The sequence below is a fragment of the Rhinoderma darwinii genome, chromosome 2, assembly GCF_050947455.1.
Source record: "Rhinoderma darwinii isolate aRhiDar2 chromosome 2, aRhiDar2.hap1, whole genome shotgun sequence".
In the NCBI taxonomy this organism is placed as follows: Eukaryota; Metazoa; Chordata; class Amphibia; order Anura; family Rhinodermatidae; genus Rhinoderma; species Rhinoderma darwinii.
In genome coordinates, this window is record NC_134688.1 from 55,154,294 (window position 1) to 55,180,459 (window position 26,166).

The 26,166-nt window shown below is 42.7% G+C and overlaps 1 protein-coding gene across 1 annotated transcript; it reads right to left on the reverse strand.

Annotated features, from left to right (window-relative positions):
• Positions 1-18,650: 18,650 nt before the first annotated feature.
• On the reverse strand, positions 18,651-23,284 carry AMER2 (APC membrane recruitment protein 2). Its single transcript, XM_075851653.1, has 2 exons — positions 22,142-23,284; positions 18,651-21,970 (listed from the first exon to the last, which is right to left on the reverse strand). Exons 1-2 carry the CDS (start codon positions 22,980-22,982, stop codon positions 21,123-21,125), a joined length of 1,689 nt encoding a protein of 562 aa, XP_075707768.1. The 5' UTR covers positions 22,983-23,284; the 3' UTR covers positions 18,651-21,122.
• Between the last annotated feature and the right edge of the window lie 2,882 nt (positions 23,285-26,166).

The following is a 26,166-nucleotide window of genomic DNA, read 5'->3' on the forward strand; positions in this document are numbered from 1 at the left end:
AAGTGACACACATCCACCCTTAGTAGTGCCACACAGCTCACCCATGTGTATAGTGCCACACAGCTCCCCCTTGTGTATAATGCCACACAGCTCCCCTTTGTGTATAGTGCCACACAGCTCCCCCTTGTGTATAGTGCTACACAGCTTCCCCTTGTGTATAGTGCCACACAGCTCCCCCTTGTGTATAGTGCCACAAGGCAATGGCACATCCGAGAAAGTTGTATCAGCCAGGGGGATGTCAATCAAACATGGAAAGGTGGCAGGACTATGTGACTCTTCAGGAAAGCGGCACCGCCCCAATACCCTTTAATGAGTAATTAGCATATAGTGTGCGCCGTTTTAAAAGTAGATTTGAAAGATTTTGCTGCATCTGAAAAAAACATACATTTTGAAATATTGTCATGTATTACCGCATGTTGGCGGTTCAAGGGGTTAAAACTACCAGACACGTTCCCATTAAATACACAATGAATTGAGATAAATTCCATCTGCCCTACAATTTTGTTATTATAAATATACTCTATATATTTACAGCTCCAGAACCAAGCTCATACATATATACAGTACCACAACCAAGCTCAGTACATAAATACAGCACTAGAACCAAGCTCTGACATATACGACTCCAGAACCAAGCCCAGTACATATATACATCCCCAGAACGGAGCTCAGTACATATATACAGCAACAGAACCGAGCTCAGTATATAAATACAGCACCAGAACCAAGCTCAGTACATAAATACAGCACTAGAACAAAACTCATTACATATATATAGTTCCAGAATCAAGCTCAATGCATATATACACCATCATAACCAAGCTCAGCACATATGTACAATACCAGAAGAAAGCTCAGTACATAAATACAGTGCCAGAACAAAGCTCAGTACAAATATACAACACCAGAAGAAATACAGCTCAATTTAGTGCAACCCCTGCCTTATAGGTTTGTACGGTGTAAATATACAGTTACCAGCATGGCCAGAACAATACTAAGGATATGCTGGGAGATGGTGTTTCACAAAAAAAATCATACCACCCATCATCTCACTGCAGATCATACAGAGACTACAGTGCTGACTAGAAGCAGAATAAACATTTACATTAAGTGACTCACCGGTGATGTCTCAGATTCTAGTTCTTTTCTTCCTCCTCCGGTCCAGACCTCTATGATGGATTTCTTCCGGCCACAACCCATTTCTGCTGTTTTCCGCTCAGATGTCTTCACTTCTCACTTTTAAAACATTTCTGCACTTATAAACGAAGTAAAAATTCTCAACACCTCTAAATATAATAAAGCGCCATACACTGCACCACTAACTCTAATAGCGCCATACACTGTGTCCCACACACACACACACACACACTGTGCCCCCTGTAGATAGTGCCCCCATAGCCCCCTGTAGATAGTGACCCCCATAGAGCCCCTGTAGATAGTGCCCTACATAGAAGCCCCTGTAGATAGTGCCCCACATACAGCCCTCTGTAGATAGTGCCCACATATGGACTCCAGAGCTGCAAGTCAATAATGCTAACCACTGAGCCACCTTGCTGCCCTACATATAGCTTCCCCTATAGATAGTGCTCCACATATAGCCAACCTCTGTAGATAGTGCTCTACATATAGCCCCCCTGTAGCTAGTGCCCCACAGATAACCCACCCCTGTAGTGTCCCACATATAGCCCACCCCTATAGATAGTGCCCTACAAATAGCTCCCCTATAGATAGTGCTCTACATGTAGCCAACCCCTGTATAGTGTCCCACATATAGCTCCCCCTGTATATAGTGCCCCACATCCCCACATATAGACCCCCCTGTAGAAAGTGCCCCACATATAGATCCTCCTGTATATAGTCCCTCACATATAGACCCCCTGTATATAGTGGCCCACATCCCCACATATAGACCCCCCCTGTATATAGTGCCCGACATCCCCACATATAGAGCCCCCTGTATATAGTGCCCCAAATCCACACATATATCCCCCCTGTAGATAGCGCCCCACATCCCCACATATAGACCCCCCTGTATATAGTGCCCCACATCCCCATATATAGACCCCCCTGTATATAGTGCCCCACATCCCCACACATAGAGCCCCCTGTATATAGTGCCCCACATCCCCACATATAGATCCCAGCTGTAGATAGTGCCCCACATATAAACCCCCTGTATATAGTGGCCCACATCCCCACATATAGACCCCCCTGTATATAGTTCCCCGCATCCCCACATATATACCACCCTGTAGATAGTGCCCCACATCCCCACATATAGACCCCCCTATTTATAGTGCCCCACATCCCCACATATAGAGCCCCCTGTATATAGTGCCCCACATCCCCACATATAGATCCCCGCTGTAGATAGTGCCCCACATATAGACCCCCCTGTATATAGTGGCCCACATTCCCACTTATAGACCCCCCTGTATATAGTGTCCCGCATCCCCACATATATACCCCCCCTGTAGATAGTGCCCCACATCCCCATATATAGAACCCCCTGTATACAGTGGCCCAAATCCCCACATGTAGACCCCCCTGTAGATAAAGCCACTCACAGTTTTATTAGAAAAAAACTAAAAACTTTACATACTCATATGATCCCGTTCCCGCGCCGTCCGGTGGCAATGCAGATCTGCTTTCTTCTGAGCAGGTCTGCTGGAGCTGAATGACGCGTCGTTCAACTGCACTGATTGGCAGGGCAGAATGACTTGCCCCGTCAATCAGCGCCTTTCAAGCACGGAACTGGCGGAATAACGTAATCGCGCCGCTAGCGTCGTTGAAAGGCGCTGATTGGCGGGGCAGGTTATTTAATAACCTGCCCCACCAATCAGCGTCATTGTAAGGTGCTGAATGGTCGGGCAAACATCATGCCCTGCCATTCGGCGCTAATGCATGTATTTGTACCTGCGTGCTATAGACACAGGTACAATTACTGCGAGAGGGGGTGGCTGTCGCTAACACTGGGGCCCCCTCCAATGCTAACACTGGGGCCCCCTCCATGTCACCCGGCCCCCTCATGCCTGGGGGCATCGCTAGCATTGGAGGGGGCCAGGCGACAGGGTTATTGATAACTGTTGATCATTGCTTCTCAAACTCTTAAGGTGGGCCTCACCAGTGAGGTGCCCCCAGTTGCGGATGAGCCACAGCTGGGGAGGCAGTTTTCACATTACTGATCATATTTGACGCAGGCCTGTCTCTGGCTGCAGCAATCTCTGGTTTAGCAACAATCCTGATATCTTATTTCCACAGCACTGTCCTGCAAACCAGACCAGAAAAGGGACAGATGTATGCCAAACTGCATTAGAAGGGGTATGTCTCTGCAATTTTTGGGGCATTTTGGGTAGAACAGGGCTAGGGCTTTAAATTTTGGGATTTAATTGTTGGTAAGTATGCCATAGTTACATAGTACATAGTTAGTACGGTTGAAAAAAGACACATGTCCATCAAGTTCAACCAAGGTGTCACGATGCGGGTGTGGACCCACTGGGCCGTACCGCGTAGTGGGATGGCAGCTGGCCAAACAGGTAAGTACAGAGTTCAAATAGTTCAGCGAGGGTACCTGAGGCAATCGTAGGCAGTAACGAGGCAGGCACGTCCAGGACGAGGCGGCAGGAAGACGTCAGGAGAGGCGTAGCAAATCAAGCGAGACTGTAGCACAGCACGGCAACAGCACGGCACTAGAACTGGGTAGCACGAAAACAGAATACGGGATACAGGAACAAGGTACACTGGGAAACTGGAAGACATTGGGAGACCATTAGCACGACAAACTATGGGTAACAAACAACGCTCTGGCGCGCCCGCCGGAGACACTAGAAGTCCGGAAGTGAGTGCCGGCGCCTCACAGGAGAACGACGCTGCAGAGAGGTAAGATGTCAATGGCCACGGCCGTCGAGGCTTACGGCAGAACGACGGACCGTGGCCATAGACGTTACACAAGGTATATTTTTCCATTACCTGAACTTATTTACTTCTCATAGTGCTCTCGACAGAATAGAGAACAAATATAAGTTATGAGCCTGTTGTGTTACTTGTTTTTCCCCTGTAAGAAGAAAGTGGTACTCCAACTCTAGCTCTATTCTGTGACGTTGTAGAGACGCATCAGAAGATAACGTCTGTGTGGGCAGGGCACAGGCCATGGACTATCAAAGAGAGAGTTGCAACTAAGTTGCAAATAAGTTGTGACCAAGTCCTTTCGGTGCTGGTTGGGTAGAACCTTAAAGTGGAATTTTTGCAGTTCACCTTTGGAATTGCTATTCATTTTATTGGTGCTGTACCACAAAGTTGCAGAAAGGTGTCATTGAAATGAATGATTCCAAACCAAAGTGCTGTGAGAGAGAATCAGTTGCTTTAATGTGCGCCTTAGTATAGGGAATGTTTACTTCTCACATGCCTTTATAAAAAGCTAGAAGAAATTGAAATTCCGCAGTAAAGGGGGTTTTACACTGACCGATTATCGTGCAGACGAGCGTCCGTATAACGCTCGCTGCCGGTAATTTCCCTGTGTAAACAGGGTAGCGATCAGCAGATGAATGAGCTCTATCATCTTCTGATCGTATCATTTTAAAAAAGTGAAATATCATCGTTGTCAGCAGCACATCTCCCTGTGTAAACAGGGAGACGCACTGCCGACATGGTGATAATGTATGGGGACGATCGATCAGAGTAACGACCGCTCGTCCCCATCCATAGCTCCGTGTGACAGGAGAAAACGAGCGCCGATCAACGATGTCTCGTTGATCGGCGTTCACTGCACCGGCCAATTGTTGGTCGATGTAAAAGGCCCTTAACATCACAGATAAAAAATACAAAAGAAAACCGAAAAACAGCAGCAGCAAAATCAGAATAAGTAATAGCATTACTATTGTAGTGATGAGGGCTGCTATACTACAAACATAAAAGAATAGTAAAATAGATGATCTAACATTTACCATGTGGTACATGGGGAGTGCAAGAAGCAGTTAGAAGCACTAGCTGAGTGTCTGCCATTGTGATTCAGCAAATCCGCTAAATTCTCAAGGATTTTGCCTCTTCTAATGCAACCCACATACTGAGCACATACATATCAGAGGTTGGCATTCATTGTATGGAGTCGGCTATTTTGGTACTGCTGAAATTTATTTTTGGTCATTAATAATTGTGATCCACCACCACAGGACCCCATGTGATGTTTTGTGTGACTTACTAGCTCTATTCACTGATTGTGAGTAATGAGTACATTTTTATTAAATAACTCAAATTAAAATCATGGGTACAATCACCACCATGACAAAAGCCCAACATGCTCAATTATTGAAAATATATATATAATAATCCATTTACTGATTCAATTGCGATATGGGTCAGATATTAGAGCGGATATATAGCGTAGGTGACAGCGTCATTGACATTTTACCCTGACACTGGGGTTCTCATGAGTGGTAACTGGAGACTCTGGTGTTGTTGTGGGTGCTATCCGCTGTAACACCAATGTTTAAACGTCTTTGATCCCATATATCATATAAGTATATTCATTCAGTAGGGTTCGCAATTGAATCAGTAAATGGATTATTATATATATATATATTTTCAATAATTTAGCACGGTGGACTTTTGTCACGGTGGTGATTGTACCCCTGATTTTAGAGAGTTATTTAATAAAAATTTACAAATTTTACTCAGTCACAATCAGTGAATTGTCTATTTATAAAAATTGTGGGAGCACAAGTGATATCATATACAACAGTGAAAGACTTACTAGCTCTATAATCTTTAAATTAGTCCTCGTGCAGGAAGTAACCACCCGCGACGACGTCTAGTTACTGAGTGTTGCGGCTAGGGGTTAATTGAAGAGTCTACTATCAGGGCTAGATTTAATTTGAGGTGCTGTGGATATTGACAGCGGAGATGGATGGGCAGCTCTTTTCTTGCACGGTACACATGCCAAACCTAGTTCATTTAATTCGCAAAAAGTCAGGATAAAATATGTAGGGCTATTATAAGTTCAATGGTTTTCAACGTCTGATGACCATATGAAAAGTGATCCTCCAGGATGTCCTGCCTTTTCTAAGAATAGACAGGCTTCCCAATGACGTGACCTTGATTCTGTGACTGTCTCCATCAATCTAGTTGGAGATCATCTTCCATTATTTCACTTTATCCTTTTTGTGTAACTTGGTCTTCTCATAATACTGTATAAAAAGAATAAGATAAAACTCAATTCTTGACACTTGTGCTTCAAGTGCAAGGTTAAAGAGAATGTGTCATTAGAAAATGACCTATTGTTTAAATCTATCAGAAATTTTATGTGAAACATATTTTTATGAATTTTTGGTGACTTTATTTTTTAATATTCTTATGTCATTATCTATATTAAAAGAAAATCCTGAAATCTTGCAGTTTTTACTCTGGCCACTGAGCCTCACAATAGAGTGACCCTTCCTGCTCTGTAGAGATCACTTCTCAAGATCATCTCATTAATCACAGGCAGGATTACCCTGACCGGTAACATCTCCTTATAGATAACACAGGATCCAACATTAACAATAGGTGATGGACACAGTTCCACTCCTATCCCTTCCTGCATGATGACCTCTACACAGGTCACAGAGCAGATCATATGGTACATGGGGCTGATGTAAAGCATTTCTCTAAATTCTGCTAACAGAAGCCCAGGCATGTACAGAAAATAAAACCAGAAAAAAAGATTATAGTTCAGTATCTGGTTAATAAGTAATAAAAAAATTAATAAATAAATAGGGGACACATTCTCTTTTAAAGTGGTATTCCCATCTCGGACATTTATGGCATATCCACCAGGATATGCTATAAATGTCCAATATATGCGGGTTCCACCTCTGGTATCCACACCGATATATAGTACAGGGCCTGCTGACCCACATTCTACCTTATGCCGCTGTAGCTGGACTCCGGCCACTGAGTTACGAGGTCGTCGAGTTTTCCAGAAACCACTGAGCGTGTTTTGCTACGCTACGCAGCACAGCGAGCTACACTGTTTCCATAGCTCCAGAGGTCAGGAATACTCCTTTAAGTTCTACTTTGTCAAGAATATGTTATGACTCACAGTCCAATAAGTTCTCCAGGAAAAAAGCCAAAAGGATTGAGCATTTCACCTGTAGCATCCATTTTCCTGAAGAACATGGTTTAAAAGGAATAGTAGGAGTAGTAGAATAGCCAAGTAATAAACAATGCAATACTTAAACAACATATAGCATAGTTATGTCCAGAAGGTACAGGAAGTTGCAATGCTAGGAGAGGGTGTCAGCAACGCAATATCAAGAGTCAGAAGTGAAGTCAGATATAGCCGAGTCACAGAATCGGTCACAAGGTCAGACCAGAAGGTCATAAACTGAACATCTAAAACAAGAACTGATTCATAAAGGTATTTCTACATTTTGATTGGTCACAACACATATGGCACTCTATGTCTTGGACCAGCTTACCCTAAAGTCCAGGACATAGGGCAAAGAGTTGTGGAGGTGCCAGGCCTTAGAAGCACTTACAAGTCCATATAATGGTAAGTGTTATAGGATCTGCTTGTTTTCCTTCCCATTATTTTCAAGATTTGCTAACACTGAAGCTCCAAGGCATCAATACTCGTACCGCCCCACCTATTGACTTCTAGATTCTCTGTTATATATAAATGACACAATTAGACAGCGCTATTGTGAACCAAATGTTTATACATAGCCTCATGTCTACAGTGACAGCCTGACTATCCTCCAACATCTCCCATCTACAGGGATCGGACAAGTTGAATGCACATTCGGATGGCACCAATGTTATTTCTATGGCCAGCTTTGTGTCATGTACCACCCCCTCTGGTACTAGGCATTACACAGTGTATTAGCTTTGCCTAGAGCAGGAGTCTCAAACTCGGCCAGGTAAGTGGGCCACATATAGAAAAAATGTGAAGTTGACGGGCCGCATTACTTTCAAATTTGATACGTTACAAAATTATTGTTAATGAATTAGTTATTTGAACTACTATAACACTATATTACTATATTACTACATTACTATAACAATACTACATTACTATAATAATACTACGTTACTATAACACTACATTATTGTAATAATAGTGCTAGGTTTAAACTTACCGGAAATTTGCGAGATTTCTCCACGTGCTTATTTCAACAATCCAGTTTTACAGTTTAAGTGTCGCTAAATGCAGTCCGGCGGGTCAGTTGGCAGCGTTTGGCAGACACACAAATGTCACAATTAGGCAGACACTTTTTAGATCGTGCCACAGAGCCCTCTATAGATACTGCCACAGTGCCTTCTGTAGATACTGGCACAGTGCCCTCTGTAGATACTGCCACAGTTCCCTCTGTAGATGCTGCCACAGTGCCCTCTGTAGATGCTGTCACAGTGCCCTGTGTAGATGATTCCAGTGCCCTCTGTAGATAATGCCCCAGTGCCCTCTGTAGATAATGCCACAGTGCCCTCTGTAGATAATGCCACAGTACTCTCTGTAGATAATGCCACAGTGCCCTCTGTAGATCATGCTACACACCCCTAGATAATGCCACAGTGCCCTCTGTAGATTATGCCACAGTGCACTCTATGAATGCTGCCACAGTGCCCTCTGTAGATGCTGCCACAGAGTCCTCTGTAGATAATGCCACAGTGCCCTTTGTAGATGCTGCCACAGTGCCCTCTGTAGATGCTGCCACAGTGCCCTCTGTAGATACTGCCAAACTGCCCTCTGTAGATACTGATACAGTACCTTCTGTAGATAATGCCCCAGTGTCCTCTGTAGATAATGCCACCGTGCGCTCTGTAGAAAATGCCACCGTGCCCTCTGTAGATGCTGCCACATTTCCCTCTGTAGATGCTGCCACAGTGCCTTCTGTAGATAATGCCACACACTCCCCTTGTAGATAGTGCCACACACACCCCCAGTAAATAGCTCCATGGGGCTTCCTCTAGTAGTGGAATCCCCAGCCAGAGCGTCGCCGACGCTTTGGCCAGGGATTCCTCTGCTGGAGGAGCCCCTGATGTCACTGTTCATACACAATATAGGCTCTGCTCCGGAACTCTGGGGAAGCAACTGACATCAGTGTCCATATATGGACAGTGATATCAGGGGCTTGCCCAGAGCTGGAGTCCCGGAGCAGAGCTGCTTCTAGCACCATGCCTGGGATTCCAGCTCTGCTCCTGACATCACTGTTTATATATGGACAGCGATGTCAGGGGATTCCACAGAGTCCCGGAGCAGAACCTACACTAGCGCTCTGCCCGGGACTCAGGCTCTGGGGAAGCCCCAGAGATCGCGTGTCCATTCATGGACAGCGATGTCAGGGAATTCCACAGAGTCCCGGAGCAGAGCAGATACTAGCACTCTGCTTGGGATTCTGCTCTGGGGAAGACCCTGACATCGCGTGTCCATTCATGGACAGCGATGTCTGGGATTTCACAGCGTACTGGAGCAGAGCCGATACTAGCAGCTCTGTGTCCCACGGGCCACAGATGACAGCCTCAGGGGCCGCATGCGACCCGTGGGCTGCGTGCTTGAGACCCCTGGCCTAGAGTATACCTTTAACTCTCCAATGTGCATTGTCATAATAGTTTTTCCTAAGCCTAGTATATCAAAATACATAGACATAATGCTGATATAAAATCATTAAACTTTAGCATTTTAACCCTTTCCCGCCGCAGCCATTTTTTGGATTTTCACTTTCGCTTTTTCCTTCCCACATTCTAAAAGCTATAACTTTTTGATTTTTTCATCAATATTGCCATATGAGGGCTTGTTTTTTGCAGGACGAGTTGTATATTTTCACGGCACCATTTATTGTACTATATAATGTAGTGGGAAACAGGAAAAAAATATTTGTGGGATGGAATAGGAAAAAAACAACAATTTCTAAATTTTTTGGGGAGTTTTGTTTTTACGGTGTTCACCGTGCGGTAAAAATGGCATGTTAACTTTATTCTGCGGGTCAATACAATTACAGTGTTAACAAATTTATATTATTTTTTTTAATGTTTTACTACTTTTAGAATGAAAAAACTGATTGTTAAAAATAAAATTTGAGCTTTAGCGCCATATTCTGAGAGCCATAACTTTTTTTTATTTCTCTGTCAATTGAGCGGTTATGAGGGCTTATTTTTTGCGGGGCAAGCTATAGTTGCTATTGGTACCATTTTGGGTACTTGAGTCTCTTTGGTCAATTTTTATTACATTTTTTGTGGGAGATGATGTGACCAAAAAACAGCGATTCTGGCGTTTATCATTTTTAATTTTTTACGGTGTTCACCGTGCGGACTACATAATGATATATTTTAATAGTTCAGACTTTTACGGACGCGTTGATACCAGTTATGTTCATTTTTTTACATTGTGCTTGAGGGAAAATGTTTTTTTTTTAACTTTTTTTCACTTGTCCCCCTAGGGGACTTGAACCGATCGTTGGATCGCTTGCACGATACATTACAATACTAATGTATTGCAGTTTATTGTGACATTGACAGTCTTTTATGAAACCCTGCCGGAGGGCTTCATAGGAGTACAAAGATGGAAGACCTGGGGGCCTTCAGCAGGCTGCCATTCCAAGCAACGGCACCCCCCAATCGTGTCGCTGGGGGGCCGTTGGAACATTATAGGGAGCCTCCCCCCTGTTTCTAGTCATTTAAATGCTGCAGTCACTATTGACCACAACATTTAACGGGTTAAATGAGCGCTACATATTCCCCCACCCGACGAGCGCCGTATATACTGTGGTAGTCATCCTTGTCTTTTAACATGTGAGCAATCATATTTATTGTTGTCTTGTGATGTATCAATAAAAATTTAAAATTACAATGTTTCATAATAGTTCGGTTTTTACTCAAATTTTTAGTTGTTCTAATATATTGTATGAGTCACCGCTAGTGTTACTAGTAGTCATGGACATCCACTTTTTTTCATGCCCTCCCACCATATATAATATACTATTTCGAAGCAATTTATTTTGTATGACTTTAAAGGGGTATCTAGGTTGTCCTCCGTATTGGTTGTGTGCCGTATATATATGGCGGATGCGGGAAGGGGTTAAACATGGCATTAACAATATACTGTAATAATAGCCTAGAGGTAAACACCCCGTTCAGTAGGTCCCCCTCGGCCACCAAAACAGCTCTGACCTGAAGATCTATGAACAACCTACAGATGATTGATCAGATTGAGATCTGAGGAATTTGGAGGACAAGTCAATGTCTTGAACTCTTTGTCATGTCCCGCAAACCATTCCTGAAAATTTTTGCAGTGGTCTAGAACAATGCTTAGGTAGGTGGTACGTGTCAATGTAACATCCACATAAATACCAGGATACCAGGTTGGCCAGAGCATGGCACTACCTCTGCAGGCTTACCTTCTTCTCATAGTGAATCCTGGTGCCATCTCTTCCCCAGGTAAGCGACGCACACGCACATGTGTTGTCCACTTGATGTGCAATAAAAACCGTCATTCATCAGACCAGGCCACCTTCTTACATTTGTTCCATGGTTCATTTATCACTTGCCCATTGTAGGCGCTTTCAGCAGTGGACAGGGGTCAGCATGGGCACTAGGGTTGGTTTGCGGTTACGCCGCGCATACATAGCAAGCTACGATGCAATGTGTGTACTGACATCTTTCAATCTTAGCCAGGAGTAACACAGGCTAGTCTTCACTCCCCATGCGCATCAATGATCCTTGAGCGCCCATGACTCAGTCGCCGGGTTTCAGGTTGTCCTTCCTTGGACCACTTTTGGTAGCACCACAGGCACCACCGTAACCAGATAATCAATATTATTCACTTCACCTGTCAGTGGTTTTAAGCTAGGTTCTGACATCATAGTTTAAAATGTGTTTTTTGCCGTGAGTTGGGACAAGACCATGCAATTTTGCCTTGATTTTTTATAAAATCTACAACTTGTGAACCCAGCCTTAATGTTCTGGTTAAACCGTGTATATTGACAAGTGTAAATGTTCTAGTAAATTCCCAAATTCTACACGCAAAAACACACACCATGAGCGGCAGTGGAATCAGTGAATGGAATAATTAATTACCATAGTTACCAGCGACTGCAAACACCAAATAATATGTGATAATTGTGAATTGTTGATCCCAATGAATACAAGTATTGTGAGAGGAGAGAAAACACGTTCATAATAGATCAGTATGGAGTCATTCTGTATTATGCAGAGGATGAGAATCCAAGGCTTTCCCAATCCTTAAAGGGGTATTCCAGTAATAGCAAGTGAAGGAATATTGCTAGTACATGCCGACACTTGCTGATCAGGGGGTGTCTGACTCCTGGGCAACCCATAGAATTAAGGGGTCACGATGCTATGTAGAGAACTGTGGTTCCTTCTTTATTTTCCCCCGCACAGTACCACTACTGGAAATAAATTGTACTTCTCTGCAAAGTGGCTGGACAATAGCAGTTCCCTGCGATTGGACCACCAACGGTCACCAAGTGATGGCATATGTTAGTAAAATCTATTACTTGCATACCCCTTTAATGCATAAACTATGATTGTTATATTTAAATGAAAGCTTCATCCATACTACAGAGTTTCATAAATAACAATCCCCTATTGTAATGTTATTACTGAAAATATTCCCTTTAGTTGCAGCAGCATTGCCATAATACCATTCAGGCCTGCAGAGAATATTACATGCCCCATGGTTTCCTGGAAGATCGGTCAACAGAATTCAAAGGTCTACAGACAGAGGGTAACTTATCTCCGATCCCAACAGTTGTGTCAGGAGCCTGGCTGTGTATAACAGCCGTGGTCTTGCTGCTGATTCCGTGGGCACAGTGACAATGGCCACACAATAAGAGCGATGTTAGGGTATGTTCACCACACGCAGTGTTTTCAGGCGTATTTTGGGGCATTTACACCTCGAAAAACGCCTGAAAAAACGGAAGCTAAACGCCTGAAAAAACATCTGCCCATTGAAATCAATGGGAAAAACAGCATTTAGTTCATATGGGGCGTCTTTTTACGCCGTTGTTTTAAAATACGTAAACAGGCGCTCCGTAAAAAGTAGTGGTATGTCACTTCTCGAGGCGTTTTTTGGAGCTGATTTTCCATTGAACTCTATGAAAAGCGTCTCAAAAAATGCCTCAAAAGAAGCTCCAAATTAAAAGAAGCTTCATTTTCAGCTTCAAAAACACCTGAAAATCAAGAGCTGTTCTCCCTTGAAACCAGCTCTGTATTTTCAGACGTTTTTTGCCAAGCGTGTGAACATACCCTAAGGGTATGTTCACACGCACTAATTACGGACGTAATTCGGCCGTTTTTGCCCCGAATTACGTCCGAAAATAGCGCCTCAATAGCGCTGACAAACATCTGCCCATTGAAAGCAATGGGCAGACGTTTGTCTGTTCACACGAGGCGTAATTTACGCGCCGCTGTCAAATGACGGCGCGTAAATAGACGCCCGCGTTAAAGAAGTGACCTGTCACTTCTTTGGCCGTAATTGGAGCCGTTATTCATTGACTCCAATGAATAGCAGCGCCAATTACGTCCGTAATGGACGCGGCATTCAAGCGCCTGCACATGCCGTTACGGCTGAAAGTACGGGGATGTTTTCAGGCTGAAACATCCCCGTAATTTCAGCCGTTACGGATGCTCTCGTGTGAACATACCCCAATAGTACAGCACTAGTCCTCTGACTCCTTTCTGCACAGTACTATTATGGTGCTGGTCATTAAGGAAGCGTTTGCACAGCCAGGTATTAAAATGAGGGGGCAATTACTTTTTCACACAGGGCTAGTTAGTGTTGAATAACTTTTTTCCCTTTAGTAAATTAATTGATCATTTTAAAACTGTATTTGGTGTTTACTCAGGTTGTCTTTGTCTTTTATTAAATTTTATGCAATTAACTGTCCACCGGACAATCACAGTTGCCGGAAAAGGCACAGGAGAGGCTGCAGACTGTGCCATGTGCAGTAGCATGCATGTCACAGGCAGTGTACAAACTTCAGCTCACTGCAGTGTTTGGCAGAGATGACTGGTTGTCAAATCTTATATCATCCAAAGGAAACAGCTGGAAGGAGATTCAGTGACAACAACATAACAAGTTAAAGCGACACTAAACCTTCAGTCTATCTTAGAATATGTTCACATCACAATTGAAGTCTACGTTTGACAAACACGCTGGTAAAATCGTTGGCATATACGGTAAACTTATCCATAATGCTCCATTCACCCTGCAGATGACAAAAGACAGTCCTTTTGGTCTCCGTCGGGCCAGTATACGTTGGTATACCTTTTTGTTACGGTATGAAATATACAACGGTATAGAGTAAAAAAACGTATTCCACGTAATGTAAATTATATTTACAATGGAAGCCCATTAGCGACAGGTCCCACTGTAGTTTTATGTATGCCGAAAAATTTCTGCTCATGTGATAATGTTTTTATATCCAGTTCTGGAAACCACAAGAAACATTTCCATGCATATGTGAATTATATTAGCCACTCTTTCTATAATCTGCAGTTTTATTAGCTGCTGACTTTACATTTAGTGTTCCTTTAACAGAATAAAGTAGTAAGCATGAGCAGCTCTGGAGGTGATCGATGGAAGAGCGGCAAGCATCAGAAATTATACCGTTGCTGCCCTAATGATTATATAGATTCATTCATGAAAAGGAACATTCCACAGAAATGCCAGTATCGCAGGTTGTCCAGATGTTGGAGGAGTCACAAATTCAGAATTAGCCCCATGTCAGAGAAAGTATCTGGGTCACTTTAAGACATGATCAAGAATCCACAGGGAAATGGCTGCAGTGTGTATGTTGAAGTGATCCTTTAGTACCTGTGTTAACATACTATAAGTATTGCACATGTTTAAAGGGATTATCTGAAAAACCCATGCTCACAGTGAGCGACACAGATCCACTGTATAAGTCTTTCCTGTAGCACCAATTGAAATCAATGCTTCCATTATTTTTTATGAAACCCTTCAGAGCGGAGTGTCATGTTGTTGGAAAAATTATTCTCACATGGTATATACCACAATCCTGGAGGTAGGCATAGGGATGTATGTCGCTGTGACTTTTCGACTAGCGCTTGGCTCCAGTGGTAAAATGAGGGGCAGCGGTAGTTTAAGAACCTGCTGCTGCTTGTAGTAGACATTAGTACAGTCCAAGTGAATGGAACAGGTGGGCACAGCTGGTGACATCACTCCCCAGCCTTTGCTCCATTCTGAAGCCGGGAGCCGGAAAAAAGGGAGAGGTTTATTTTTTACTTTTTTGGGCCCCTATCAATGCTTAGTATACCCCAAGGGGGAGCATAATGACTGGACAATCGAATTAAAGGTCTAAATTTCTCTTGGACACTAAGTTTTTGCCAGTAAAAACAAAAATGCAAAACTAGAAGACTAGAAACACGTTGCCATGCCATTACCCGGAATTTTCTCCCTTTTCTTGGTGTCAGTCCTACAGTCCTTGATTAGCAGGACATCTTGCTACTCTCTGTTATATATCTTAGATGATTCCACCAAGACAGGAAGTCAGTCAAAGGTGGAACATTATTTTCTTGCTATTAGATGATAGATAAATTGTTTTGCAAGTGGAACTACTCTGTTGCAAATATTTTCTCTAAATCACAATTGCCCGCTTCGTTCTTCATTCACCCGAGTACCTTCTTTGCATCATTATTTGTCTTTAAAACAATACTTACACTATTAACCAGAGCAGACACCTGGTAACAAAGAGCGTTCTGGCAGATCCAACACTAGCATGTATTACATGGTCGCCCATTCATTTGAACGTCCAGCAGGCAATCCCACATTTGTATGACCAGGCGCCTCTACCCCCGTCAATAGCAACTGATCACTGCAGCTTTCTGAAGCCAGTACCGCGGCAATCAGCTGGTCAATCTCATAACGGCTACAACCTAAAAGGTGGTCCTGATGAGACAACCCCTTTAATAGAAAGTACTAAGTTCACACATACCGGATTTGTGGATGGAAAATCTGCAGCGGAATACAGTAGCAGCAAAATGGTTGAGATTTTAACAAATCTCTACTACATACTGAACAGATTTTCCATGCGGAAATTGACCTGATGTGCAGCATGTCCATTCATGTTGCAGAATGAGCGCGCATTTGTTGCAAATTTGCAATCAATTGCTACGACTAAGGCTGGGTTCACACGACCTATTTTCAGACGTAAACGAGGCGTATTATGCCTCGTTTTACGTCTGAAAATAAGGCTACAATACGTCGGCAAACATCTGCCCATTCATTTGAATGGGTTTGCCGACGTACTGTGCAGGCGACCAGTAATTTACGCATCGTCGTTTGACAGCTGTGAAACGACGACGCGTAAAAATACAGCCTCGTCAAAAGAAGTGCAGGACACTTATATACATTATATGCAGGACACTTATATACATTATATGCAGGACACTTATATACATTATATGCAGGACACTTCTTTCAGACGTAATTTGAGCCGTTCTTCATTGAACTCAATGAAGCACAGCTCAAAATTTACGGCTGTCAGAGAAGCCTCGCAAAAAGCGAGGAGGAGCATTTACGTCTGAAACGAGGCAGCTGTTTTCTCCTGAAAACAGTCTGTCATTTCAGACGTAAAAGCCTGCTACCGTGTGCACATACCCTTAGGGTATGTGCACACGATAGCAGGCATTTACGTATGAAAAGACAGACTGTTTCAGGAGAAAACAGCTGCCTCGTTTCAGACGTAAAATCTGCTCCTCGTATTATGCGAGGCGTCTTTGACGCTCGTAAATCTTGAGCTGCTCTTCATTGAGTTCAATGAAGAACGGCTCAAATTACGCTGCAAAGAAGTGTCCTGCATATAATGTATATAAGTGTCCTGCACTTCTTTGCCGAGGCAGTCAATTTACGCGTCGTCGTTTGACAGCTGTCAAACGACGACGCGTAAATGACAGGTCGTCTGCACAGTACGTCGGCAAACCCATTCAAATGAATGGGCAGATGTTTGCCGACGTATTGTAGCCCTATTTTCAGACGTAAAACGAGGCATAATACGCCTCGTTTACGTCTGAAAATAGGTCGTGTGAACCCAGCCTTACCTGCGGATCTACAGGAAAATTCACAAGTATTGATTTTATATGATTACATTTTCAGGAAATCTGCAGGAAAATTCGCATCAGTGTGTTTTGTGCAAATTTCTAAATACTTTTTATTAAAAATTATTTTTACTTTTTCAGATACAGCTGCTTTGTATCCTGTATAAAAAGCAGCTGTATCTTGCACTGAATTCTAAATCCATCAGATTAGCGGTACTGACGGGTCCTGTGTCTGACACGCAGGATCCACCTGTTATCGATCACATCTAAGTTATGAACTTAGATGTGATCGGTAACAGATTGATCCTGCAGAGACACGCAGAAGCCGCTGTCACTGAACCCGTCAGTGCGGATTACCTGACAGATTCAGGTTTCAGTGCAAGATACAGCTGCTCTGTATACAGGATACAAAGCAGCTGTATCTGAGAACGTAAAAATTATTTTTAATAAAAAGTATTTAGAAAGTTGCAGAAAACACACTGATTGACAACAAATCAGAGATCACCTATTTTTTTGTCAATTTCATTGGAAAATTGAAGCATGGACTTTGGACAAGTTTAATACATGAGGTCATATAACTTATGTTTATTACTATACGTCCCATTCGGTCCAGTGTATGGGGGGGGGGTGACATCGCCTATTGTCTCACAATGCATTGACGTTTTGACCCCATTATCATTAAATCCAGAATTGTAGAATCAACACTTTGAGACCTATTTATTTTTTTTGTCATTATAACGTGCACAGACTGATCTTTCATTAAACGCTGATAAGTCTGTTAATGTGCGGATAACCGCGTTAATCCATTGACAGACAGAGGATTAAAACAACAGAGACAATGTTTTCAATCACAAAATGCTTGATCCAAGGGAACAATGAAAGGGACTGTCTATCGTAATGCGGGCATATCTCCCACCCCCCTCCCACACAAGGTCGGACAGACCCATAGCATGGACACACATACAAACATATATACAAATACAGCAGAACAGAGGTTGTCAATGTAGCAGATTGGAGTTTGTTATTTGATAAACACATGATAAAATGTATCTGGTATTAGAAATGAAGAAGAATTATGTTGAACATTACTAGTGTTGTAGTTGGAAAACGGGTACAGGAATGCCAGATGTAGCAGAGCTTGTAATATTATGATGCGTTATCCGCACAGAAGCCAATTTTAAACCCCAGCCAGGGCTGGTTTAATGTAAGGCGGTGAAAGACACATGGATAATCTGATACGATCTGGTTGTGCCAACATTTTTTGGGGACATATGGCGATATCAGACGATAAAAGAGAATAGTAGAGTGTTCACATTTCTGAAAGGTCAATAGGAAAACGGAATTTTCCTATGATATGGAGGTATGCTGGATTGTGATCACTATCACCTGTTATCCTGGTAATTCCCTTAATGGCCTCTAGAGGGCATTAAGTAAGATTTGTAAATCACGCTTCTTTTGTTAGGCAGGGGGATAACCATGAAACGCAATGCATTGTGGGCAGGATTCTCTCCAGTGAATTAACCCCCCTGTCTCCTTATGGTTTGCTATTGTTAATGCCGTCACAAAACAAATTTAATCAGTGATTACAGAGATCATGCTGTTTTTAACAAAAAGTAATCTTTAATGAAACACCTGTCTATTATATACGGTGCCTGTACAGGTTATATTATACAACAGCCTCAGTCCATCACAGTCATCTGTTATTGATATGCAATGACATTAGTCCACGACTTGCAAATTAGACACAAATAGAAAATAGAAAAATAGCAACATATATTAAATTGTGTTTATTTCTCAGGCCCTTTTTGGAAGCCTGTTCTCTTAATGCTTTGCGATGCCTCCGAGGAAAGTCACCTTTGTGCATATATACACAGAAACAAACTCACACCCGTAGATATACACATATGTACAGAATACAGACAAAAGAAGGGATTTGGTCCATACATGTGCTGTACAGGTAGAAAGGATTTGCAGCTCTATATTTCAGAGTATAAAAAACAATAGATCTGTTTTATATTTTGTACAGTGCTGGTCTGCGTCTCCCCCACATAGGGAACGAGCATCCAATAGAACTCTCTTTACTCAGTGCTGTGTATCTACAGTGAATGGCTATCTATGACAATGGGCATTGGACTTGGCATAGTCTAAAATGAAGCAAACCAAGCAACATGGCTCAATGAGAGGTCTTATTAACCATTTCAACCATAGACCTATTGTACCCGCGTTTAACTGTCCGTATTCCGGATGTAACACCTGGCTCTACTATACTGACCCCGGACTAAACTTACCGCACCATAGATCTTAATGTTGCTGGAAATACAGTTAAATAGACCCACCCGGGGGTTTGCATAAAGATCCAGAATACGGGCAGTTAAACACGGGTCCAATATGCCTATCTGAATGAGGCCTTAGTCTTGGATTGAATAGTCACATTTTCTATGTAGCTCCTTATTCTATGGGGCCGCTGATGGTACTATGGAAAATGTATTAAGACTGGCCTTTCATATTTCCGTCATAATAAAAAACGCTGGAGTAAAATGCGCCTAATTTATTAAGAGGCGGGCACCTTTTATTAAATTAGGTGCATCTCTTGCCATCTGTGCGTCTGAAGGGAAAATCTATGCCCGGTGTACATTTCCGCTATAATTTCAGCCAGTTTCCTGGTGTAGATAATAGGAAATTTGTCGAAAGGTGACAGTCCCCACCCCTTTTACTAAGTCCCACCCACTGTCCAGAAAAAACTTGATGTAAAAATGCAAAAGTCGCAATTTTTTTGTGGAAAAACTCAGTAATTTACAACTTTTCTATTTCTGGCGTAGCGTGCTTTAATAAATCCCCCCCCCCCCCACAGTGTTTATGATGTGTTAGGCAGGAAGCATTTTACGGACTATAATGAGGGTAGCCTTTTGTGCTGATCTCCTCCTCATCAGAAAGCTGCCACCCGTGGAGAGCTTGTAGACGCAGGATAGACCGCTCCTTGGAAAGCTACGTTGGCAACATTCCCAAGAATCTATTTGGAAAAGCTTCATAACAAACACTTAAAGGGGTTGTCTACTCTGGGCACCCGTCTACTAAGCACCCACACACACTAGAACAGCACCAAAAGATGGAGCCACACATTTTTCATAGGGTTTAGTGGTAGATTGTTTACTGAATGTTACTCCAGATAGGACAAGCCCTTCACCCATTCTACCAGGCACCTTCAATGCACTAGGGAATAACACCTCTAGTGCCTCAAATCTACCCCCTTTAATAAGCATTGTGTGAACTCAAACACCACTACAATACAATACAAGGGGTGGGGACATCTTAACAAAGAGATGACCGTCTTAAGAGGGCCAATCCATCTAAGTATTAAAGATAACTGGTATGTTATTTGTTGGATCAAATTCTATCTCGATTCCAGCTTTCATTAATATTTCAAGCATTTTACCACCCTAGGATACAAAAACAGTTTTGTCAATGGTTAGAACTTACCTAGGACATAGCTTAGCTTGTAGGAACATAAGAATGATGTCTCTAAGAATACATACACACAATAAACTGTACTGACCATTGGAATTGGTGATTCCCTATATCATAGAAGCGTATGAGCCTGAGGGCAAGCGTCCTACTGCCGTCAGAGCCTAAAGGCCTCTTTGTATACATTCTTCGAAACTTACAAAAACCTTCATCATTTATGATCATCATTTTTTGGCAAAACGATTCAGCTCTTGCCATTAAGCTGAACTTTGCATCCCTGACTGTTCAAAAGAACCTAGTAATGAAATGAAATCCATGAGGGTTAAGCAGAATGAATAAAGACGTATTAGCGATTCATCATCTTCCAAGGTCTATTATGTTTTGAAATGTCTCTGACACATCAATAGCATTACAAACCTTCTGGATGCCAAGAGGTTTACCACAAATATACACATGTAAAAAGAAAAAAGTGAGAATTTTTTTTCTTGTATAGTGGGTAAAATTTGACCTGGATTGTATGGCAAGTTGTTGTATTGTCTTTTAGATGCCCGCTTGCCTGTAAGACAGTAGCGGCTCACAGCAAATTGAGTTATCCGCAAGAGGTCAAGTTATTTCCTAGCTGGTTCATGTAATGCTGTTTTACCTGAAGGTCCAGTTATGACCTTATTACTGGCCCGTCTTACTAGTACTTTTGAGACTGGGATTTTTGTTCTTGGAAGTTCACTTTTTACTGGTGCAGCTGATGGTGTGCTACTACCAGTGTCCGCTGGCTGGCTGGGGGAATGAACTGGCAGGTGTTTAATGCTGATGGGTATTTTTGAGTCCTTTGTAAAATTTGCCTTGACAGGGCATGTGATGGTTACAGGAGAGAGGGGCTTGGTGTGTGCCTGGCATGGTCTTTTCTCTTCCGCATGCGCTCTGGCTGTGTTTTCCTCCGGTTCTGTATATAGGTCATACAGTGCATCTCCACTGCAGCTGTCTCTGGATAGCGCTTTCTTTCCCGTACTCTTAGCGGGCTCTTCCTCTGGGCCTGGTGTTGGTGAATCCCAATAACCTTCATCACTATTACGTACAGAGTCTCTCTGCTCCTTCCCTCGACTTTTCACATCCCCTTTGTCATTACAATTAGTAGCAAGTTGTTTTAGCTTAGATGGCTTTGCTACAGTCGTATCACACGTGCTCTCTGTATGTTTTTCCTCCCTTGAGGACTGTCTCATAGTACTCACTTTTCCCACCTCTTTGTTTACGTCCTCCGTTGGCGGTATCATCCCCAAAAATTCTTGGATGTCATTGTCGTCTACCTGATCTGGACTTGCCATCTCCTCTCCACCTCCCTGATACACAATAATATTTGGGGTCTTTTTGAAAATGGCTTTCTTGCCATTTCCATGGATAAGCCTTGCACCGGTACCGCTGCCTCCGTTATCGTCGTGGTCGGCAATAATATCACCACATCCTGTAAGAGAGTCAAAGCTTTTCAGTGATGTAACATCAGCCAACATCAAACATATACGATCAAAAGATTGTTCAGAGGGTGGATCAACAGTAGCAGGGTCGGGGACTGCAATTTCTTGCCCACTATCACACTCAGGTTCAACAAAGGAAATATTGTTTAGTGTAAGTTCACCTGTTATGTTCTCATCCTTCTTTTCCTGTAGGGTCTCCACTGCTGGTTCTGGAAGCTGGTCCGTGGACTCTGTGTGCGGGCTACCTGCAGCATCCCCATCTTGGGGCTTGATAGGTTGTTGTGATGAGCACGGAGATTCTTCTGTTGCTGTAAATTGATTGTCCTCAAGTGAGATGGTGACTTCCCCACTCGGCTCCTCACAGGGCCAGTCAACTGTGAGAGTCTCTGCAGGTACTTCTGGTTCACACAAAGGTTTTTGTATTTCCTCCTTGATGCATTCTAAGCTTGCTGTCAAGGAACCGGACAAAATAAGGCCAGGTTGATTTTCTATAGCCCCTTCTTTATCGTCCTTGAAATTCTTGTCTTTTCTATTCCACCGTATACTGTTAAACAAGCCCTTTAGTCCCTTCTTTTGTCTGCCGCCAGCTCTCTGTTCTGCATTCTCCCCTTTCACGTTCTCTAATTTCCCATTCTTCTTAAGCAAAGAAAAGAAACTGTGTGATTTAGATACGGGGCTGCTGGGCGAAACATCTGTCTTTATTGTGACTGCCTGTCTGTTGGCGTCAGTGCTTGTTGTATCAGCAGCAGCAGCTTCCGATGGACACTGCTCGTCTTTCTTGCTGTTCTCCAGCACGGCGTCAGCTAATCCATCCAGGGTCTTGCTCCGTACCATGCCCATCTTGCCTGTGGTCTTTCCATCTCCCTTGTTTTTCACACCAAATATCGTTGGCATAGCACTGCCCGATTTCCTTTTCCCGAATAATTTAAAAGCGGTTTTATTAATCTTTCCTGATGGCTGCTCAGCTGCTGGGGATTCAGCACAATCACAATGCAAGTCCATGTTTGCCGTCTCCCTGATCCTGCCTCCTTCCTCCTGCAGACCCCCACAGATGCCTGATGCTGAATTTCTCACTGGCAGCTTCTCCGCTGCTCCTGTTCATCTCTATGGCAACCAAGGGGGGGATAAGCAGCTTTCGTCAGTAATGGGCCAGTGCCAGTTCGCTGTCATCCATTCTAAATCAATCTGCAAACTGCAACCAAATACAAGACTCCCCCTTTATCTAAAAGGTTTATGTAACTTGTCCATGGTGCAAATTACATGCCAGGTATACCCTCGTGAGGTGAAGCCTCAGATTGTTGATACTACTTAGTCTGCAGCCGCCATTTTATATACAAAAATAAATGTATCCTACAAGACGATGTGGTTATGCAGATCCAGATTTAACCCTCCTTGTGCCAGAACAGTGAAACATACTATTTATGTTCTCTGCGTCACGGATAGAAGGAGTAAAATTCAATTTCTTACTGGATATTAAGTCCGACAGCGAAATAAAAAAAATGTATGGCTTGCAATCTATGAGCAATGTAGATGTTGATTCCCTGGATGTTTTGACAGGGAAATGATATGGACATGCGCAGTAAGGAGATAAACAAAACACTTAAAGCCATCAGAAGACAATGCTCCAGTGCACTTTACACAAGAGAATTGGATTTAAAACAAATAAATCTTTATCCTTGTGGTAGCGAATTAAAGTGCAAAAATAAAATGCAAAAACATTTTGTAATACATTTTAAATAACTGAAAATGTGACATTGAAAATTAGAATAAAATCGTCACACTGATTAGCAAATTAATAAAAATGAGAGCAAATTTACAAGAGATCACTAAAATATGCCATATTTACTGATACAAGGGCAGGTTAAAAACACCAGCTCCCAGGACCACGCAGACAAGGCACAATGCTTATCCTAGGGATGGGCCATCAATGTCTTTACAGAGGATGATTATCGGGCAGATGAGAGTTCATAGAACGCTCGTTGCCGATAATTTCCCTGTGTAAACAGGGGAATGATCAGCAGATGAACAAGCAAACGCTCAATCATCTGCTGGTCATATCGTTTAAAAAAAAGTGATATATTATCGTTGTTGGCAGCTCTTTTCATGTGTAAACAAGGAGACACGCTGCCGACATGATGATAATGTATGGGGACGAGCGATCAGAGTAACGACCACTCATCCCCCATCCATAGCTCTGTGTGACAGGAGCAAACGAGCGTCGATCAACGATGTCTCAATAATCAGCGCTTGCTGCACTGGCCAAGTGTCGGCCGGTGTAAAAGGGCCTTTAGTCACGGAAAACTCCTTTAACCTGTTCGCGTCACAGTTATTTTTCTTTTTTTCCTTTGGAATATTTTCTATGGAGTAGAGTAAAAAAACTATATATGTTTCCTCCATTGTTTTTGGGTTTAATTTTTACAGCGTTCACCGTGCGGTAAAAACTATATATTAACTTTATTCTGCGGTCAATATGATTACAGCGATATCATATTTTCGGTAAGTGAATACAGGGTGGATATGCTGTGTAAAAGTATACAATGTATCCATCCTGGAAGCCACAGGGAACTCCCCGCCCGAAAAACTGCACCAAGTTGTGGTGCGTTTTTTCGGGCGAAATTTTCGCTGCGGAAATATTGCTAGAAAAAACCCAGTTAACAATTACCCCATTCTCCGTTGTCATGGCGACGCGTCCCTCTGTTTTGAGTACAGACCGGCCTCCTGGGATGACACTGCAGTCCATGTGACTGCTACAGCCTTTGATTGGCTGCAGCAGTCACATGGGATGAAACATCATCCCAAAAGGGCCACGCTGCACTCAGAACAGAGGATCACATTGCTATGGCAACGCCCAGGGGTAGGTATGAACTCTTTTATATATTTTTTCCTGATTTGCAATTTTTGCAGCAAAATGGCAGCTTTCCACCACAAAAGTCGCAACATTTGCCTATTTGTTGTGGGTTTTACCTCCCCATTGGATTCAATGTGGAAAACCTGCAACAAAAGAGCAGTGATTCAAAAAACACAGGTCAATTTATGAACGATTTCTCGGCAGATGTTTTCCGCTGTGTCTTTGGCAGTGTCTGGCTTGTTTTTTTGCGGTGCGAGCTGAAGTTTTTTGTTGGCTAATTGGATCTTTTATGCTGCCAAGAAATGGTCGCTTGTTGACAGCTGCTGACAAGATGCAAAATGTATGGGGAGAAATGATCGTACTAACATTTTTTCATTCCCATACATTCCGATCATTGCTCTATTGAAATGGAGCAAACAAGCACTGATCCACATGTTGCTATTGGCGTTCGTCGCTCGTTGCCGGGCAAAAATCTGCCTGTGTAAAATCACCTTTTGGTTTCAAAAGAGTGCAATATTGGCATCTGTGTTATGGCCCCAAATCCCGGTTCAACCACGAGTCGAATGACCAGAACTAACAGCATCATAAATCCCAAGAAATCAAGAATTAGTTGGTCCGGATTTGTGTTTGTAATAATATCTCATCTTAAAATGGCCCAAGTTGCGCCAAATGACACATCTGTATAAGTGTGACATCATCTGTGTGACATGCATAGACATAAATATCCAGCACATGAATCTGTCACCGGCTCTAAAAGCCGATTACTCCTCTAATGTACGCCACGGACCGCATGCATGCATTTGATTCAATGCAATTTAATACGTATCATGTGTGCACATTATCAACATGCACTGAACATAGGACTTGACCATAACTGGATGAGAAACCCTCACTGGGCTGTTCATATTATTTTATAAAACTATTATTTTATATAACCTAAGGGTTAATGACTATTAGGGCCGTATGTATAAAATAATTTCGTAAAAACAGTGATGTTATCAGCAGAAAACTAAAACTAAAATCTGCAGACGTTTAGGAAATTAATGAAGTTAATGAATTAAAAAAAGCTTCTGATTGGCTTCCATGGACACAAGACTCAATGATCCGTTATGTATGGGGACGAGCATTTCCTTCATGTCGGCCGTTTACACAAGGAGATGTGCTGCCGATAACAATAATATTTCTTGCTGCATAGACGATACGATCAGCCGATGAACGAGTGTTTGCTCGTGCATTGGCTGATCGTTGCCCTGTTTAAACAAGCGGGAACAAGCGTTCATTTGACCGCTCATTTGCCTGATCATTGGTCCGTGTAGAGCAGAGCCATATACACAGTGG

Excerpts from the sequence above, each read along its gene's own strand:
- AMER2 (XM_075851653.1), bottom strand. The coding sequence starts at position 22,982 with ATGGACTTGCATTGTGATTGTGCTGAATCCCCAGCAGCTGAGCAGCCA. Across the intron at positions 21,971-22,141 it reads GAAGGATGAGAACATAACAG|GATGTGGTGATATTATTGCC; the intron begins GTGAACTTACAC and ends ACTCTCTTACAG.